This window comes from Gorilla gorilla, chromosome 11 (assembly GCF_029281585.2).
Source record: "Gorilla gorilla gorilla isolate KB3781 chromosome 11, NHGRI_mGorGor1-v2.1_pri, whole genome shotgun sequence".
Taxonomy (NCBI): Eukaryota; Metazoa; Chordata; class Mammalia; order Primates; family Hominidae; genus Gorilla; species Gorilla gorilla.
In genome coordinates, this window is record NC_073235.2 from 66957438 (window position 1) to 66977278 (window position 19841).

General features: G+C 35.1%; 1 protein-coding gene across 3 annotated transcripts in view; it reads right to left on the reverse strand.

Annotated features, from left to right (window-relative positions):
• Positions 1-13151: 13151 nt before the first annotated feature.
• The window catches only part of GRB14 (growth factor receptor bound protein 14), a 128497-nt gene continuing 121807 nt past the window's right edge, over positions 13152-19841 (reverse strand). For 2 of the 3 annotated variants that reach the window (XM_031008807.3, XM_004032716.5), the window contains 5 exons: positions 17700-17816; positions 17537-17609; positions 17334-17421; positions 14767-14860; positions 13152-13521 (listed from right to left, as the gene is read on the reverse strand). In XM_031008807.3, coding sequence (XP_030864667.2) covers positions 13375-13521; positions 14767-14860; positions 17334-17421; positions 17537-17609; positions 17700-17816 — 519 coding nt within the window. In that variant the 3' untranslated portion in view covers positions 13152-13374. Of the gene's footprint in view, positions 13522-14766; positions 16061-17333; positions 17422-17536; positions 17610-17699; positions 17817-19841 lie in introns of all 3 variants that reach the window. The other variant, XR_008677718.2, reaches the window with a different exon arrangement.

The following is a 19841-nucleotide window of genomic DNA, read 5'->3' on the forward strand; positions in this document are numbered from 1 at the left end:
GACTTGTGAAAAAGAATCAGTAGGTTTTACATATTTGTGCCTTTCCTTAATGTTAACTTCAGTTGGATTAACCTGTATGTCTGTTACACTTAGTGCATCCTGTGTCTAACATTTTAAACCTTGAAATTCATTGATACATGAGAATCACTTCATGTATTCAGAGTTAAAGTGATTTCAATAAACCTTGTTACCATTGTGGGTTTGAAAGAACACAAACCAAACTATAGTGAGAAGAGAAAGCATCATCACTGGTTACATGATCAGTGGAAATTAATACTGTCATTTTACACTAACAGGAATTTGGCAAATTGCCTTGCTACTATAATTGTGAAAACAGTGAAGCATTTGGAAAGGACTAGTACTGGGCAGTAATAGTCAGGTGGACTAAGATCGTGCTTCTCAAAGTTTAATAAGTATTATAAACATCTGGAATGTCTATTACAAATGCAGAATTCTGGGTCCCTTTACAGACCTGCACCAGAATCTTTGAGAGAAGTTTTTGATGCATTTGGCAACAAGGGGAAGAGCTTCAACTTTATCAAAGGGACAAACTCTTCAGAAAGAATGCCTTTTGTATGAAATTTTATATTCTCAAAACTTCATCATCAAATCAATTAAAACTTATTTACAAAAGGAAAAATCATTTCTCCAAATCTTCCAGACCTTGCATTTAAGATAGAAATAATTTATGATTCTTTATAAATAAAAATCAGATGCCCAGAAAAAGTAAAATCAAATGGATAGGGGATAATTAGTATTAAATGCTTGTAGACAATACATAATTTATTCTCATTATACATATTGGTGCATTAGCAGTACTGTGTTATTTGCAGGTGGCAAAATTACAGATGTCTTGGCTTTTTGCGGTTTTTTTTTTTTTTTTTGCTAGTGTTGCCTAATTTTTCTACAATGAAGATGTGTTACTTACATGATTTTTTTAAGTGTAAATAAACATATCCTACAAGTTCTGAGGAAATAGTGCTTGTGCAGAGTGCACTCGATGCATTCAGCATTCTTGCTAATATTTAACCGGTCATCATCATCATCATCATTACCATCATCATCATATCGTCATGATCATCTCTCTAAATCCCACAACCAAGCTTTCGATCAACCAGAAGCTCCATGGATAATTTGAGTTACTGCACAAAGTTTGGGTATTTGCTTGGAACTACAATGTAATAGCCTTAAGTTAATAGTTGTGACATGGAGCGAAAGACAATTTTGAAAAACACCAAGAAGGTAAGAGATACAAGGGCAAGAAAACACAAAGGCTAAGCTATTTTCTACAAGAAACCAAGAAAAGGGTATTACAAGGGTGGGTTATAAAATGGTAAGAGTAGGAGAGGTAGCATCCAGCACTTAGGGGAAAAACTATTTTTTTTTTTTTTTTCTGGAGGGGCTGACAATTAACCAGGTAGATAGCAATTCTAGGTAAGTTATTTCCTTTTATTGTAGTAAAATGTTACTATATTTCACTTAACAGCAACAGGAAAGTAATGTTCTTTCAGGAAATATACTCAAACAACCTTCAGACTCCCAAGGCCCTGTGTAGGATTCATGTATGTCTAGAATAATGCCACTGGAAGAAGACTGGGGAGTTTGAAGCTGAAACCACTTTGTGATCTTTACCAGTCCTTCAGGATGAAAAGCTGGGAGCTAGCCTAGCCTCAGAAGATAAAAACAGGTCTCTTTTATTGAAAATTCTCTAGTTCCTTTGAGTTACAAAGACCACAGCCTAGGGAGAAAGCCTAAATTTAGACTTCTCTTGTTTCCTTAAGGAATAGGCAGGAATCTGCCAAGGTGTGTGTTCATTGTCCATTGAGAACTAACAGGAAATAACGAACCCACATGTTTTGACAGAGGAGTAACATGCTCAGATTGAAATACTAGATTAGATAGAAAACATAACTAACAATTCAAATGTGTATTGTATTAGAAAAGAATGCCAGCTCACATTAAGAAGTGGCAAACATAGTCAAATTTAGGAAAGTGGAGAGTGTAAAATGGCTAAATAATATTCCCTTGCCTTTTTTCTCTAGAATGAAAAGGAAATTATTTGTATTCCTGATTATAAAAAGTATGCTCAATCATAAAATGTTACATAGAAAAAAAGATAAAGCAAATTATAAAGTCACCCCAACACCTCACTAATTTTATATCATACGGAGAGCAGAGTCAACTACTTTTATCATTTTTGTGAACATCCTCCTAGCATACATATACACATACAGAAATACTTGTTCTCAAAAACTGTATAAATTTTTCCATATCAGTGTGTACAGATATATGATCATCCATCTGGTTATGACAAATCCCTATTGATAACTACTTGTTATTTATAATTTTTCACTATTATAAATGATGTTGTCTATCCTTGCCCACTTCCAAACCATTATGCACAAAACTTCAAAGTGATGTTGCCCAAATGTAAATCTCAATTTATCTTTTCTGTTTGATTGTGTATAAGCCATCACTGGCTTTCCATGGCCCTTGGGATAAAATCCAAACTCCTTTTCCTGTCCTAACAGGGGTCTGTGTGGTTTGAATGTTACTAGTATCTTCACTGTCATCTGTACCACCCCCTTCTTACCCACCATCCCCAATCATCCTGGTCTCCCATGTGTTATTTTTGCCTTTGGGACTTTTGCACACGCTCTTTCCACTGCCTGAAAAGCTCTTTGCCATCATGGCTCTCACATGGTTAGAACCTTTTAACTGTGCCTCCACGTAAATGGAGGTCTTCTCTGGACCTCTTGTTTAATATACATTGCCCATTCTATTATGTCTGTTAGTACTTCCTTATAAGTAACTTGGAACTATTTTTAAATTTGTTTTTATGGTTTATTTTGTCTGTATCATTTACCAAGATATAAAATCAGTGATCATGTCTTGCATGTACCTGAGTTTTTCCCAGTCAAACATGTACTGGGCATTAAGAAAATATCTACTGCATGAACAAACAAGTAAATAAATTGAGAAATACATCGTGATACATTACCTAATGAATTTTCTCCTGAGAACAAATTTCTAGAAATAGATTTTGGGACTGGGTGCGGTGGCTCATGCCTGTAATCCCAGCACTTTGGGAGGCCAAGGCGGGCAGATCATGAGGTCAGGAGTTCGAGACCAGTCTGGCCAACATGGTGAAACCCCATCCCCGCTAAAAATACAAAAATTAGCCGACTGTGGTGGTGGACACCTATAATCCCAGCTACTTGGGAGGCTGGGGCAGGAGAATTGCTTGAACCTGGGAGGTAGAGGTTGCAGTGACCAAGGTCACGCCACTGCACTCCAGCCTGGGAAGAGCAAGATTCTGTCTCAAAAAAAAAAAAAAAAAAAAAAAAAAAAGATTTCTAGCAAAAGGAGAATTTACCTTATCTCGTTACTGTTAATATTGCCTAACTGTTCTCCCTAAAATATGTAACACTTGAAATTCTCACCAATGACATGGTGGGAATATTTAATTTTCCCCCCACACCCTTAACAATACTTAGTAACAATGTATTAGGCCAAAATAACTGATTTAAATTTTAGTTGTTGGATATTAATGAGGCTAAACATCTTTTTATATATTTACGTGTGATATTTACTTCTTTTGAAAGAGCCAGTTCATTTCTTTGCCTTCCTTCTACTGGAATGCATGTTTTACTTACTGATATGTAAGGCAGTTGCATAACAAAAATATTAACCTTATTTATTGTTAATAATGTTATAAATATTTTATCCAAATTTTTGTTTTGTCATTAAGCCTTATTTATTGTGGTATTCTTTTTTGTATGTATATATTATGGTATGGTGTGTCTGTGTCCCAATCCAAATTTCATGAATTGTAACCCCCATAATTCCCATGTGTTGTAGGAGGGACCGGGGTGGGGAGGAGGTAATTGATGGTGATCTGAATAAGTCTCATGAGATATGATGGTTTTATAAAGGGGAGTTCCCCTGCACACACTCTCTTCCCTGTCACCATGGAAGATGTCTCTTTGCTCTTCCTTCGCCTTCTGCCATGATTGTGAGGCCTCCCCAGCCATACGGAACTGTGAGTCCATTAAACCTCTTTCCTTATAAATTACCCAGTCTTGCTATGTCTTTATTAGCAGCGTGAGAACAGACTAATACAATATTTTAATTTTGTATTTAATAGTGTATGTTTCAATACTTTGTCTCTAGCTTTAATATCATGATTAAATACAACCACATTTTTAAAAAATATGCATCCATTATTTTTCTAGTTCTTTATGACTTCATATACCACGTATTATTTTTGACCTATATGAAATTTATTATGGCATAAAGAGTGAAGTAGAGTTAAGAAATGCTAGTTGTCCCAACAAAACTTAAAAATCAACTATTTCTTTATTGATATTAAATTCCATGTAAATTCCTGATTCTTTTACTGGTTTCTCTTTTTTTTTTTTTCCATTTGAAAGAGATGAATTTTCTCAATGACACTTGAGTGTAACAGTGTTCACCTTTATAGAAATTCAAGGCATGGTCCCAGACAACGAGGGCTGTGACTTGATCTTGCACTTTGGTGATCAGCACCATTTTATCCTTTTGCTAAAAAAAAACAAAAACAAACAAAAAAACAAACAAAAAACACTGATGTCAAATGAGTCTTCTGCCATCGGATCACACTTGATGTTCTAAAGAGTCTACTTCTGAATACAAGTTCTGCCACAGAAGCCTTGTCTCTGCTCTAAAATATAAAATGCTTAGTCTTGTCTTCTGGGCATCCTCCGATCATCCACTCAACAACAGAGCTGTATATAAGAGGGGCACAGATTTCTGATCCTCATGGAAAGCTCCTAACAACCATCTGTTTCTTAATTTCAGCTGAACTAGACTATTCTCTCTTCTGGTTGAGCCACTTCCATTTCTTACAGTGTAGTAATACACTTTCTCCTCTTTGGATAATCTACCTTTCAATATCCATAATCCTAAATAACAAGAATTTACCATCTCTTTCGAGATTGGTAGGAGACAAATGTATATGGGTAGCTCAGATGTTTACAATCACAAAGTTGGTCTATGCTTCCTGAAGTCAGGGTAGAAGAAGGATGAGATTTCTTCTTCTCTGGAGAGTCCTCAGCAGTTACAACAAAAACAAGTCCTGTTAGCTCAATTAAACAATGATCATATCAGTGTCTTTATTTAAACACTGTTTTAATCACGTTTATTTTACAGTACATTTTAATATGTGTTGTAGTAACACCCCATGATTTTCTAAATGTTCTTGGATATACTTGTGTGTTTATTCTTGTGGACAAAGTTAGAACCATTGCATTAAGGGAATAAATATACTAGGCATTGTTAACAAGGGTTGTATTGAATTTATTGGTTTGGTGAGTATTGAGACTCCAGCTATTTTTAAAAGCACAATGGGGAAGACACTGTGCCACTGGTCCAGGAAAACAATGGAAACTTCTTAGGTGTTTTCTACTGAATTTAATGTAACTGTTATCTTTAAATGAGTGTTAGTTCAATATAAATTTTCAATAAAGGAAAATGAAGTAAGAGGATACAGTAGTCTCTCTTATCTGTGAGGGATAAGTTCCAAGATCCCTAGTGGATGCCTGAAACTGTGGATGGTACCAAACCTTATACATATTATGTTTTTTCTTATACATACATACCTATGATAAAATTTAATTTACAAATTAGGCACACTAAGAGATTAAGAGATTAATAGCAATAATTAATAAAATGGAACAATTGTAATTGTATACTATAATAAAATAGGTAGATATGGTGTCTAAAAATATTTTATTGTACTATATTCACCCTTCTTCTTGTGATAAGATAATAAAATGCTTACATAATGAAGTGAGATGAAGGATGTAGGCATTGTGGTGTAAATAAACAATTCCAGAAATCAGCAACTCCTAAGTTTTAAACTGCACACTCTTCTGAGTAGCATGATGAAATCTCACACTGTCTCATTCCCTCACACCCCATACACAAATCACCCCTTTGTTCAGCATCTCCACACTGTACATTCGTTACCCACTTGTTAGTCACCAAGTAGCTGTCTCAGTTATCAGATCAACTGTCGTGATATCCCAGTGTTTGTGTTCAAGTAAGCCTTATTTTATGTAATAATGGCCCCAAAATGCAAGAGTTATGATGAAATATTTTTAGACTGCAGTTGGCCATGGAAAACTGAAACCATGGAAATGAAAACCATGAATGAAAGGGGACTATTACTGTATATTTGAATTCAAATTTTAATCTTACAATGTCTGAAATCATATGTATGTATATATATATATGTTTTCCACTGTTACAAAAGTGAAAAACTTTTTCACTATTACAAATCTGTGGAGGAAGTGATCAACATCACTTTACCCTCAGATTTTAACCTTTTTTTTTTTAACTACATTATATTTCTTCCTTTTTTGTTAAGCTTCTAATTTACATTTCCAAAGGATTGGTGTCACTTCCTCATATATTGATTCATTTGACAAATCTCTATTAAGCACTTACTATTAACCTTAGGCACTTGACTAAATTCTGAGGCTATAACTATGAACAAGACACTCCTTCCTTGCCAGGAGTTTACTCTTGGTAGGAAAAACAAAAATTAACAACAAATTTCATACAGTGTGATAAGTATTACAATGGAAAAGCTGAAAGAATCTATAGTATGACAAGTTAAACTAGCCTATAGTCAAGGGAATTGTCCTGAAGGAAGTGGTGTATTACATGAGCTTTTGAAAAGGAAAAGAGTTCATAGAACTGGAGACAAGGAAAAGGGATATGTTGGAGAAAAAGGGAACAGTATGTGCCAACCCTAGGAAGAATAGACTTTATCCAAAGGCACTGGGAAGTCATTGAAGCTTTTAGGTAAAAGAGTACTGTGATCAAATAAGTGGAAAGATCACTTTGTCTTAGAGTGGAGGAGGGAGGGTAGGTGTGGAGAAAGACCAGGGGATGAAAGACCATTCAAGAGTCTTCTGTAGTAGTGGAGGAAAGAAAGTGGCCCAGATTTGTGTAATGGCAATAGAGGTGGAGGGCAGCACACAAATATAACAATGATATATATAGAACTCAGTATTATTTGGATGTGGAAGATGACAGTCTCTTGATACCTTTCAGGGTTCTATTTGGGGAAACTGAATGGTCATTCTCTGTTTACTGAAGCTCTGAAGGTCAGTTTTAAAGGGAAGACAGAGATCCATGGAAATGTAGAGTTTGATGTAACCATAAGATGTACAAATGGAGATGTTGGCAAATGCCTGAGTACATGGATCTAAAGTTCAGGAAGGAGGCACAGATTTAAAAGTCACTTAGTATGTGAAGCCATGAGAATAAAGGAAAGAGTCTATAGGGATGGAGAAAAATAAAAAAAAAAGGAATTGAGTGTATGACCTAGCTAAGCATTGCAACATTTAAAGGGAGTAAAAAGGAGGATGAGTATGGAAAAGACACCAAGAAGAGGTACCCAGAAGGACAAGAAAAATATAAGCACTCTTTTGACACGGAAATCAAGGGAATAAAGTAATTCGAGGAGGGAGTGATCAAAGCAGCAAAGTTGCTGAAAAAGCAAATAAGAAAAGTCTGAAGTTATCAGTTTCAGTGAGGTTGAAGAGACATCAATGATTTTGAGTAATAGGAAGTGAAGAAGGGGTGATGTGCAAGAAGGTAGATTATGAGTGAGAAAAGCAGAGAGTGAGTTAGAATTTTTGCTAAGGCAATGAAATGTTGTTTTTTTTAAAAAAAATAATTATTATAAAAAGTGCAACTTACATGTTAGCTAAGGGCAGCTTGGCTTTTGCTTTTTGTAAAACGAAAGTATGTCCACTTGGAAGGCCAATGATGTCCAATTCAAAGTTTCTGACGGTTGGATTTTCTATTTCTGCTAAACTTGTATTTGCCTGTATTCTACCTTTACATGCCACCTAAATTTTGGTGTGGAGTATGGCCCTTTCTTTCCCTGGACTTTCTGTAACACCACTCCTCCAGGTCAGTTGTATGTGCGGGAGCTTTCTTTCAGGATTGGGAGGATGAAGGGTGGCTAAATTGTAGAACCACATAGTAAACATTATTAATACTGTGTATTCAATATCTATGTTCTTAAGAGTCTTTTTGCCACCTGGTCTCTTTACTTTCTCAATGACCATCTTTCTCCTCAGGTTCCTGCCTCCCACCATCTCATTAGGCCCCTTGACTATTCTCTAACTGCCCCACTTCTTCACTTCTGGGCCCAAATTCTTACTGTCCTGTACAAAATAAAATTCTCTGTGTTTAACTATTTCCTTCAGCACAGATCCTTAAAGGCTCACTTTCCTGTATAAAAAGGTTCTGAATGAAGACTTTTTTTTCTCTAAAAATTTCAATGACATCTGTTAAAATTATTGTTTTTTGTTGTTTTTTTTTTACCACCATAAATATCAACCCTCCTAGTTTCTCTGGCCCTAAACCTACAAATCATATTTTACTCCACTCTTTGCTCCCTCTTATCCCTCTCAACCAATTGCTTATGACATCAGTGATGATTAACCCTCCATAAAAATCCCTGTTTCATGCCCATGGCTTTAGAACAGGCTCTCCTGATTATTGTCAAGACTATTACAACCACTCTTTGCTGTGCCACCCTCCTTTGATTCCTTTCTTCATCTTTAATCATCTTATCCACAGTTGCTCGTACAACTCCAGAAATTATCAGCCTACTTCTACCCTCTAGATTGAAGAATAAATTCACTCATTTGTTTGATAAACAATTTTTGAGAACTTATAATGTGCAGGGTAGAGATTAAAAGGTAAATAAAGTTCATTCCAGGTAGAAATTTAGTGGGATAAAGCATTGAGGTACCTGGCTATGCTTTTCCTTAACTAAAATATAAACTGCTTTGCCTAGCATTGAAGTTCCCCCAATGCCGCAGCCACTTGCTTTTCTAGTCCTATTTGCCACGACTTTCCTCTGTTATAATGAACTGTATATTGAAGTCACAATGAAGTTATCATTTGCAGAAAAACTCTTAAATTCAGTATGTGTCCTTTCCATGCTGCCTGGCATTGCCCCTCTCCCTTTGATGAGACCATACAGTCCTTTCTCCCAAGGCTTTGTAAATTGAACTCCTACAGGCCTTCCGGGAACCCACTTTATTCCTCCCATCTTTCAGCAGTGTAAGCAATGTCTCTCTCCTATTGTATTTATAGTATAACACTTACCCAGCCTAACTTCTAGGATAGATACTTGTGTATCTATACTGTATTATTCAATTTTGCATCTCTAAAAGTTCCTTCTACATAATAGGTACTCAATACATCCTGAAGTGAACTTAACAAGCATACAAGACAAGAACATTCAGCTCCTAATCAGATTGCTAACCACAAAAGAGCTTCTGAGGGGGGCAGGGTATACTGAGTGTATAATCAGCCAGAAGAAGGATGCATTCATTTAGCTAACATCTATTAATTTTTCGGAGATGCACCAATCACCTAGGAAGAGCTTTTTTCATATTCCCCCACCCAGCCATGCACCATCCCATGCCCTGTACTGTCCAGGCATGAACTCTAAAGCAGGTTTTTAACCTTCTGTATTCCCCATCCTATCAATCACTGTAATTTGGGGAGAGGGGACAGGATGAATGTGAGAATCACAAATCACGCTTAATCTTTTTAATCAGCAGGTTTAAAATCACAAATAACACTTAATCTTTTTAATCAGCATGGTGATCTGTATGATCTTGTACAGATGGGCACAATATGGTTTTCCACACAGTCCCTACTGATGGACTGGGTAGCACCCTATTGTAGAACACATGGTTACTTCCATAAAAGCATCCTTATAGAAAGAACTGAAATAAGGGCAGAGGCAAATATGTAATGTACAATATATCGTTCCTGGCAGGAAGAAGAAGAGGTAGCAATGCAATGGCACTCAGTGGAAAGAGCAATGTCCCTGGGAGGTAGAGGACCTAAATGTATGATCGCTAATGTAATAGATGTATATACCAATGAAGATCTAAGCCAATGATTTGACTGGCAAGACAACTTAATAAGTGGTGGTTATGATGGTGGTGGTAGTGATCCCCTCTAGAGATGAAGAAACTGGTTTGACCAAGGCTACATAGCTGGTATATAATGACTTGGAATTTGAATCTACAAGGTATAATACCAGAGCTATAATCTTAACTCTAGTTTCTAAAGTTTTGTGTATTGTGTGATGTTGAATTATTCACACTTACAAAGTATATTAACATGGCAAAGAACTAATCACATGATATCCCAATCGCAGGCAAGTACTTATGCCGGTTAAATTCAGCTAGGCAGATCTCTGCAATGAGCTCTTAGCTGAATATCTTTATGTGCTCAGCCAAGATGTCTATGCAAATATGTATCGTGACCTGAGGAGTATGAGATTAGCAACGTTACAAGCAGTGCCCCAGTTATGAGCACTGTGGCTCATATCACCACACCTTCCTGTGAATGTCACAGACAGTAAGCGTGGGAGCCAGGACTGGGCTGCGGTGATGCATCCCACAAGATATAGGCATGGAGGTTTCAGTGAGTGAATTTTCAATGTTACAATAATCTTGTAACAACAAGGTCCTTGAAACAAGTACCCTGAATCTCGAGCAAACTACTTTGTGCCCCACAGGTATAGTAACACCAGGAATCACCCACTCTGTTCTCTAAAGAACTCAAGATGGAAAACTGGAGGTCTTATATGGGTAAAATCAACACAGCCAGGGACACAGCAGGTCACAATATGGCAGCATTTCTACCTTCTGAGAAGGAGGTCCATAGGCTTCACCTGGCTGCTGAATGGATCCAAGACACCATCAAGCTTAAAAGTGGCTGGCAATATAGAGAGCATTTTAGATGGTGGAGCCAGCTTGAAACACCAAGCTGTAACCATTACCCACGACAAACATTTCCTCTTCAGAGAAGTTACGATCCAGGAAATAATCCGACATCACCACCAGAATACAACTACCATGTGTAGAGTTGTCATGATCGGTGTTCAAAAACCAGAGACCATATGGGGCTCTGATTAACTGATGTCACCCACTGTAAAACAGCTAAAACAAAAACATCCATCTAATCTCCTCAAATCAGTCAGGGCTTATACTGTTATCCACATGAAACAAGTAATTGTTCTGAATTGAAGCACTACTAATAATTTTTATCCTGTAAAAACAATATTTACTAGAGAGTCTACTGTGCTAGCTTCTTTCTGGGAGAGTGAAGCATATTACCGCCAACATGAACAGAAATGGAAGGAAACAGAGACCATTTGTCTTCATCCCTATCCCAAATGGTGCAAGATAACAGAACATGGCTAAATCAAAATGGAATGTAATCCAAAGGTAATTCACATTTTACTAGGGAATGCACTTTAATACTGTAGTAACTGTGAATGTGTCTGAAATTCTCAGATTTCATGTCATATTAGATTTACACACAGACACACACACACACACACACACACACACACACACACACACACCCAAGACCCATTTTCAGAAGGAAACAAGAAAATAATGGTTTCCCTTTGTCAACCTTTCAATGTTTCTTCACTCATACTTTAAGATCAAATTAAGCAATTACATACAAAATCTGAGCCCCTCAATAATACACTTAGATTATGAAGTTAGAGACACAAACAAAGATAAGCACAAATTGGCCAATTTATAAGAGTTTGGTATTCAAGATAGTACATTTTCTGATACTGTCTGTTTTTTTTTTTTTTAAGGCCCATAAATATAATTTATTTATAGACAAGAGAGTCTTTTGGAAGGCAGTCATAAGCAAACACTACTGTCTGTTTAAACTGGGTACAACCTGAGAAAATGTATTCAAATTCAAAACACAAAGTCTTTTTAAAAATCAAAATTAAATCAGAAATACTCAGGGCCATTCTGAGAGGTTGAAAAAGGCAAGTGTGTTTACTCACGCTGTTCTACTTAGAAGTCCTGTGTGCCTTCCAAGCCTTTGCGGAAACCAGACCAGTATTTTATAACATCAGATTAATGTTCTAAGTTTCAGTGTTTTAGCAATTAGGCTTGCATTAGCTAAAAGTAAGTTAAATCTTTAAAAATTCAATAAATAATTCTTTTTCAGTTATTATTTTATTAGCATTTCATGAATGCTTTCATATACTTTGTCACCAAAAAATATACAGCTTTCATTTAAAACTAAAGTATGCATTTATGAATATTGCTTTAAAAATCTTTCTCGCAATGTTGTCATAAAGGTCAGTTAGAGGAGATGGCCAATAGTTAGTATAATTGTAATGTTTATTTGATGTTTTGTTCCTCATTTTTTAGGAACAAGTAAAATCCTTCCTACAAAAAAATGGGAACAAAAGAATCTAAAAACTATTCCCAGATGGTGTCGAAGAAGTGATAAGGAAGGTTAGTATTTCAAGTTTCAAAATCTTTGGCTTCCTTCTTGATATTGCCTGGTAAGAAACTGAAAAGGGGGAAGGCAAAGAGAAAAAAACAAGGATTTCACTGATTAGTATCCTTATAGATTGTGAATCTTTGATTTCACCTATATTGATTTGGTTAATGATCTATTAGTGAAAAGATCTAAAGAGTGTTCTGAAAGTTAGAGAATGGAGCAAGTGTGAAATGTTAAAGTAACAATGTCACATTGTCATAGATTATATACCATGAGAAGGTGTATGCAAATTACATACATCTCTTCTACATTTCAATTACTTCTTTAAAAACAAGTAGTATTAGCCAATCATTAAATGAATGGAAGAAAATACAATGAAAAATATGCCACTAATGGGTACAATACCAGTATAAATTTTATAATTATGTAATAATATTTTTAAATTACCTGGAAAAAATCAACATATTTCAAAATGGTTTAAAGCTATCTCAAAATATGATTTCATTTTAAGATGATCATAAACCCAGAAAATATATAATTCAAAATAGTTTTTAGTTTCATTAACAGGTTGTGGATAGTTTCTTTTAATTGATAAGTTATTATCATATTTCTTAACATTAAAAAATAGTATAATTGAAATTTAGTGCACATATAATTATTTCTGACTCCCAATTTATTTCATATTTTGTGTTTCAGAATTCTGATGTTGCTATATAGTAAATAAGGGAGACATGTTTTAAATACGCATATTTGAAGAAAATATTAATGTAAAAATCACACAAGAACACACCAAGTCATTTTTTTCCTAAGGTTTAATTTTAACTAATGAATTTTAAATGATGAATGTAAAGTCAATTCAAGTCTTTGCTTATTTGCAATGCACAAACTATTTTTTTGTAACTCGCAGGTAAAATACATTCTTTTCACATGGTAACGTTTTCGCCCTTATTTATGGTCTTTTATTATTTTTCTTGAGTCCTTTTTCTTCAATAGTTTAATAAGTCACTTCTGCTTTGTCTAGAGAGCAATCCTAGCACAATAATGTTTCAACTTGCAAGGAAGAACGCCCTTATTGAGTTGATAGAACTCCACCAGCTGTATTAGATCTGTAAATCTTGTGTGGCCATCATCCAGTGTGTGGAACATTTCACCGTCATCTTCTACCTGCAAAAGGAAAAGCAACAAATAAGTAAAGAGGATAAATTACACAGAAGGACAATCATATTCGATTGCAAACTATCTCCACATGCCAAAACTGCCAAGTTTATAAAACTAAAAGACAGTGAAAAGAATGTTATGGCATATCTACTTGTTTTTTTAACATCACTTGCATTTAAAAGAAATATCAGCTGATCCCTGATAAGCACTGCTACTCTACTTCATCTAGTTCTAATTCTCCCAGCATTCTGTTAGTAAAGACAGTATGAATATTTTGAATCAATGAAAGAAATCTACAATATTCAGAGTAAAAGTAAATGAAGATTTTAATGCTCCCACTTGAGAAATTAATTTCCTTTTCTAAATGTTGTCTACTTAGCCACAAAAATGAATGTTTACATAATTTTATCAGTAGATTTATTCTGAAGCAATCACATATTATGCTAATGGAATGTCATTCTGTCAGTTGTCTTTTTTTTAATCAGTGAAGTCTTCTGGCACTAAACAATTCATATTTGCTGGGGACATAGATCACAAAATAAAAGTAGGGAGGATATTTTATATAGCCTTTGGATAACTCCAAAAAGAGGCAATTCAAAAGGACGCACTAGTAATTTAGCAATATTATGGAATACCTTTCCAAAAAGACTGAATCTTCACTCCCCACCATTCAGTTCCAACATACTATACACATCACATACATACATGCACACCCACACAGACACACAGCAGAAGAGGCAGCAGAAATCCCAAAGCAAGTTGTGTGTCACAGAGAAGCCGAATCACAGAACTTTTAAAAATGTGTTCAGAAGTCTTCACCAGTTCCATAGAATCTCTGTTTCTAGCCATAGCCATTAAAAACAAAATAAAACAAAAAAAAATTTTTGAGAGAAGAGAGGAGAAAGGGCTTTAAAGTAATGTTTTCTAAAGAGCCGTTAGTGGAATTCAGGAGAAAGAAGCTTTAGTGCCCTTTTAACAATAGGTGGCATGGGGTCTATACAGTATTGCTAAATCATATTTCATAGAAAAAGGAAAATTTAATTTTTACAATTCCTGTATTTCTTATATTAATTCAGGCTCATAAAATCATTTCTGCCAAAGTTAACTCTAGTCATAGCACAAGCTGCCAAATTATATTTAATAAAAAGACCAAAAGAAAACCAAAGTTTCCAAAAGCTTATGCATTAAGATCAAAAGCTTATGCATTAAGATCATTTCTAATACACAAATGTGAAATCACGAATTACTTACTGGTATAATTTGAAAGTGCTTTATTTTTTGTCCATGACTCATTGACAGTACGAAAGTTTTGGGGTTACTCTGACTATCCCGTACCAAGAAAACTCTAAAGAGAGAGAAGGAATTTCAATGTTTCTATATTTACTCATGGATTTCATAGAACTATAGCATTAATAAATCCAAGAAGTGTATGCATAAATGTAGCTGGGGACTCCTTTACTATGTATTCAATGGGTGGGATTATCTAACTTGGCAATCAATATGGTATAACATAATCTGTACTACAAAGCTGTCATCAGTGCTACTGTAATTTTAATAGGCTAAATACACAACCCATTAGTCAGATTGTTTGATCACAATAAACAATACACTGTTATGTCTGCATCAACAATTGGTGAAACGTTCTCTTTGCACTGGGAAACTGGGTATTCACATGTAACTGTTTTGCCTAAAGAGTAAGGCATTTTCATATTGTTATTTTACCTTCTGGGTCATGTTAAGTTTTGAAAGAAGGTAAGAATTTAGAATGATTTTTTTTTTCTTTTGAAACAGGGTCTCGCTCTGTCACCCAGGCTGGAGTGCTCTCGGCTCACTGCAATCTCCGCCTCCAGGGTTCAAGCAATTCTCCCACCTCAGCCTCCCAGGTAACTGGGACTACAGGCACATGCCACCATGCCCAGCTAATTTTTGCATTTTTAGCAGAGACAGGGTTTCACCATATTGGCTGGGCTGGTTTCGAACTCCAGACCTCAAGTGATCCACCTGCCTCGGCCTCCCAGAGTGCTGAGATTACAGGCATGAGCCACCACGCCTGGCCTGAAATTTTATTTTATTATAACCCCCTCTTCTATACTGGATACCCTTTCTTTTGATTCTGGTTTCAACTGTTCATACACAATAGCAAGAAAGAAATCAATATATTGTTTTAAAAAAATCTTGAAATTATTTATTAAATGTTTAAGCAAAATGCTTTAAGTAAAAAAAATCATCCAAACAACACATACTTTAACCTTGACGAATGCAGCAGAAAAGCCTCTATAATGCCAGGCTAGAAAAACAAGACATGGCCTCTAACAGCCTAAGAGAAAAATGCTGCCAGAAGTGGATTCTTATTTACTGGCAGTGCAATGCAAAACCAGTTTTGTATTAATTGCTGGTAAATACACTGTGTAAATGATCCCCACTGGTGAATCCAATATGAATCTCACTGTGCCTGGGCAAAGAGGCAGCCAAATTTAAAGCATCACAGATGTCTGACGAGGTTATCCATTTCATTTGCGCTGTGTGAGATTCCGACATCACATCACTGGGAAATGGGACAAAAGGGCGTTTCACTGGTAAATCAAGCTGTAATTCTTTTCCCATTCCCAAGTAGATCACCACTACCACCTAGTGGATCACTTGGCACCATCACATCTCTCCAAAAGAATACCAAAAAATATTAAAAATAAGATAGTATCTTTTTTTATACGATCATTTCATTCACTTTATAAATACTGGGCTCAGAAATAAAGAAAATTACAATCTTTCAAAACATTTTAATAATTCTTTGTGACTCATTTATTTTCTTGGTTTCATCAGATTGTAATTCTACTGATTGTTCAAATTTATATCCAAAAAGACTGCATTCCATGCAAAGAAACATATTAAAATGTCTTATTTACAGTCTGGGGAAATGCTGACTTCCTATTGATAATCTTCCATGTGAAGAAGCATTGTTATCCAAATTTCAGTATTAAATCACCTTGAAATCTTGTCATTATCTTAAGCCAACTTTTGAAGATAAAAGATCCCATCACCACTTGTTTAAACTGATAATGATTTCATTACTCATCTAAACCACAATACAACCTCCCTCATTTGTACTGCATTTGGAAAGGGAATTCAGCCAGTATTATAGAAAGTATCTGAAACACTGAGTAATTTGAGAAAAATAAAATTCTTCACATTATAAATCTTTCATAATACATTTTATATTTCTCTTTTGTATTCCATGGTACCCCACTAAAAGACAACATGAGAAACAGTTGAAAGGTACTCTTTTCACGGATCTATATTACTTTAAGATGTTAAAATTTAGAGAAAGGACAATAGGGATGTAAACACAAAAAAAAAATAAAAGCGTTCAAAACACTTAAGAAACAGCTTTTTACTTAATACACGTTGCATCATACCTAAAAAAATACATTTGACATAATGTCATAATATAAACCATACTTTGAAATCATATGTTCAAATCAAAATATTGACACTTAAAAACAAGTTCATTTTCCCCCATCAATTGATATCTGAGATGCTAGAATCAGGACATAATGGGTAATATTAGTGATCACTGGTTAAGAACAAGATATTCTATTCTGTTATTTGTCCATTTATATACAAATACCAGGCACACACTATGTACCAGGAATAATATAGATACTGTTAGAATACAGTGACGACCTCATTTATAGAACAATGTCACTTCTGTTTTATGATAAGCCCAAATCAAGAACTCTTTGTGGCTATGGAATAAATAATTTCTGCTTATAGGAGAAATCCAATTCACAAGTACTCAAAATTAAAAATACCAAACTTACCCATCCACAAGTCCTTGCTGAATAATCAATCGCTGAGCCTCATCTCTAGAAATTTTGTGGTGAAACCATGGCTGGGACCGGTGGATAGCTAAAGAAATAGGATGGATGAATGCAAAGCTTTGTTTGAGATGACTGCAATTTCATTACATGTCCTTTCCATGTCTATCCGTCTACTCAGTGGCAATGACTATGAACAGACATACCCATGTTTGTGGCAGAGCTCTGTGAAGAGGCAGTGGGGCTACCGTGAGTGCCCAGGCGTAAACATCCTTTTTTCTGAGCAAGGAAGGAGAAAACAAATCTCAAGTTTTTAGGTGAAACAAACTGAAATCATAAATATTTTGAAGAATGTGAAGCTACTTGTACCCTCCAAGCGAGTCCTTCTTCAACCGCAACTGAAAGGGCTTCAGTGGGATTTTCTATAACTCTGCTTTTCTGGCCTGAGAAGTCCATTGCTACCAGGGAATTCTCTGATATACTTCTCTGGAAAAAAGAAACACATTTGAGTTATGAAAATTTCTTTGAAAGTTATCTTTCAAATAAATTGAAAGTGTTTTTCAATTTCAGTGTTTTTCTCTCAGTGTTTTTCTGGCAGTACATTTCCATTCTAGAAGGTGGTGCCTGAAGGGGCTTTCAGAATATTTAAAGTGAAAATACATATTCAAGATGTAAAGGTGCTAAAAATATTTTTGTTAAAAAAGCTAAATGGTAATTTGTTAAGGTAACTGAAGAGTTGAATAAACAGATTAAAAGCTTTTAAAGTATGTCTTTCTTCTAAAACAAACTTATCTTTTCACGTTCTCTAGTAAAATGGAAAAACTTCCATTAGAAAGGAATAGCTCTTCCTCTGGTTAAAAAGATACATTGTTTCTGAATTGATGTCTCCATTAAGCTTTGAGATCCGTCAGTCATCAATTAAATGTCAAATCCATCTACTTATGAAGCAACTAGTTTTTAAGATTCAAGATACCCAAAAGTTATAACTTAGATTGACATATATCTCTTGAGAAATAATACTCATTATTTTTAATGAGTTTTATAATGGAGCAAACTAGAATATGTATTTTAAAAGTTTATCACATCAACTTTCATCTTACTTAGAAAATAAAATTTAGTGAAAGAATAATCCTGATAATTCCATAATCTTAAAATTTCCATGATTTAACATATGAACACATTTTCATCTTGTGAGAATACACTTGGCCACATGAGGGCTACAAAAATAAGCCTGAATAAGAACTGATAGAAGGCAACTTTAAAGAAACTTAGTTTAAACAAATGATAAAGTCATTGTTTTTGCTAATTACTTCTTGTATTTATATGCTTTGAGTTGAAAGTAAAATATGCAAAACCCGATCTTCTTTTTCTTTTTTGTTTGTTTGGGGCTCTACTTTACAACCATCTTTTAACAAATATGCCACCCCACAACAAGTCACGAATCCTAAGAAAGACCATTGTCAAAATCTCTAGTCAAGAATCCCACTCAGTTCATAAGTTCATACAACATCAAGAAGGAATTAAAATTCTCCAAAAGAAAAATTTAAAAACACCCATGGAAAATAAGTTATTTTCTACTAATTAATAGAAGAGCAAAACCCAAAGTGGAGTTATAATAGTAAACTACTAGCCAGCCTGCATCTGGGGCCCCCTGGCTTAAAAGCATTTTATCTCTCTTTATGTAGATTCAGCTATACCTGGCTTGGTTGCATAGACTATAGTCAAATGTAGGCTTCAAACAAAACCTTATCCACAGATAACTATAGGACTCCTTTATCACTGCTTCACATATCCCACTTTATTAGCATTTGTAATTTTCTCTTCAAACTATGCTGTAGTGGCCTACAATCTTATTATGGTTCATCTATATTTCTAAAGATCTGGCATGCAATCTTTCATTTGTTACAGGAGCCTTTATAACTGACAGCTGCTCTTTCCACACAGATGCTGTCTCTGTAATCTCTATTTGCTGTCACACCTTAGTTTGCCCTTCTCACCCCGTGATCTTCTGTGCAGGTCTGTAGGCCAGTCGGATATACTTGTGCTTTGCTGACATTAATGAAAAGCATCCACCTGCCCAAACCACAGAGTAAGCTTCCTCAGTCATAATAGCTTTATCCTTATAATATCTCTCCCTTTACATGCCAAGGTAGGTTCTGTAATCCCAACTCCCTGGCAACATAAAAATACCATTATATTAAGAAAAAAATAAACATAATCAGTTGTCCTATTTTTCTCCCTCTAGTATAGCAGGCCAGGAAATAAAACAAGATCCTGTTCCCTATTTACTTGACATACATAAGAAGACGACACTACAAATAAGGAACGTTTTCATTTGCTACATTAACTAGATTAAGGGAAAACACAGGACTATAGCAAATGTTTTCTACTGAATGGCAGGTGGTAGATAAAAAATTAATAGTTTACCATTGGTGGACAAAAAAATGGAAGTAAAGCAGAGTCTGACAAACTCAAAAGGTCATTTTCAGATCAATTTCTTTCACATAGAAA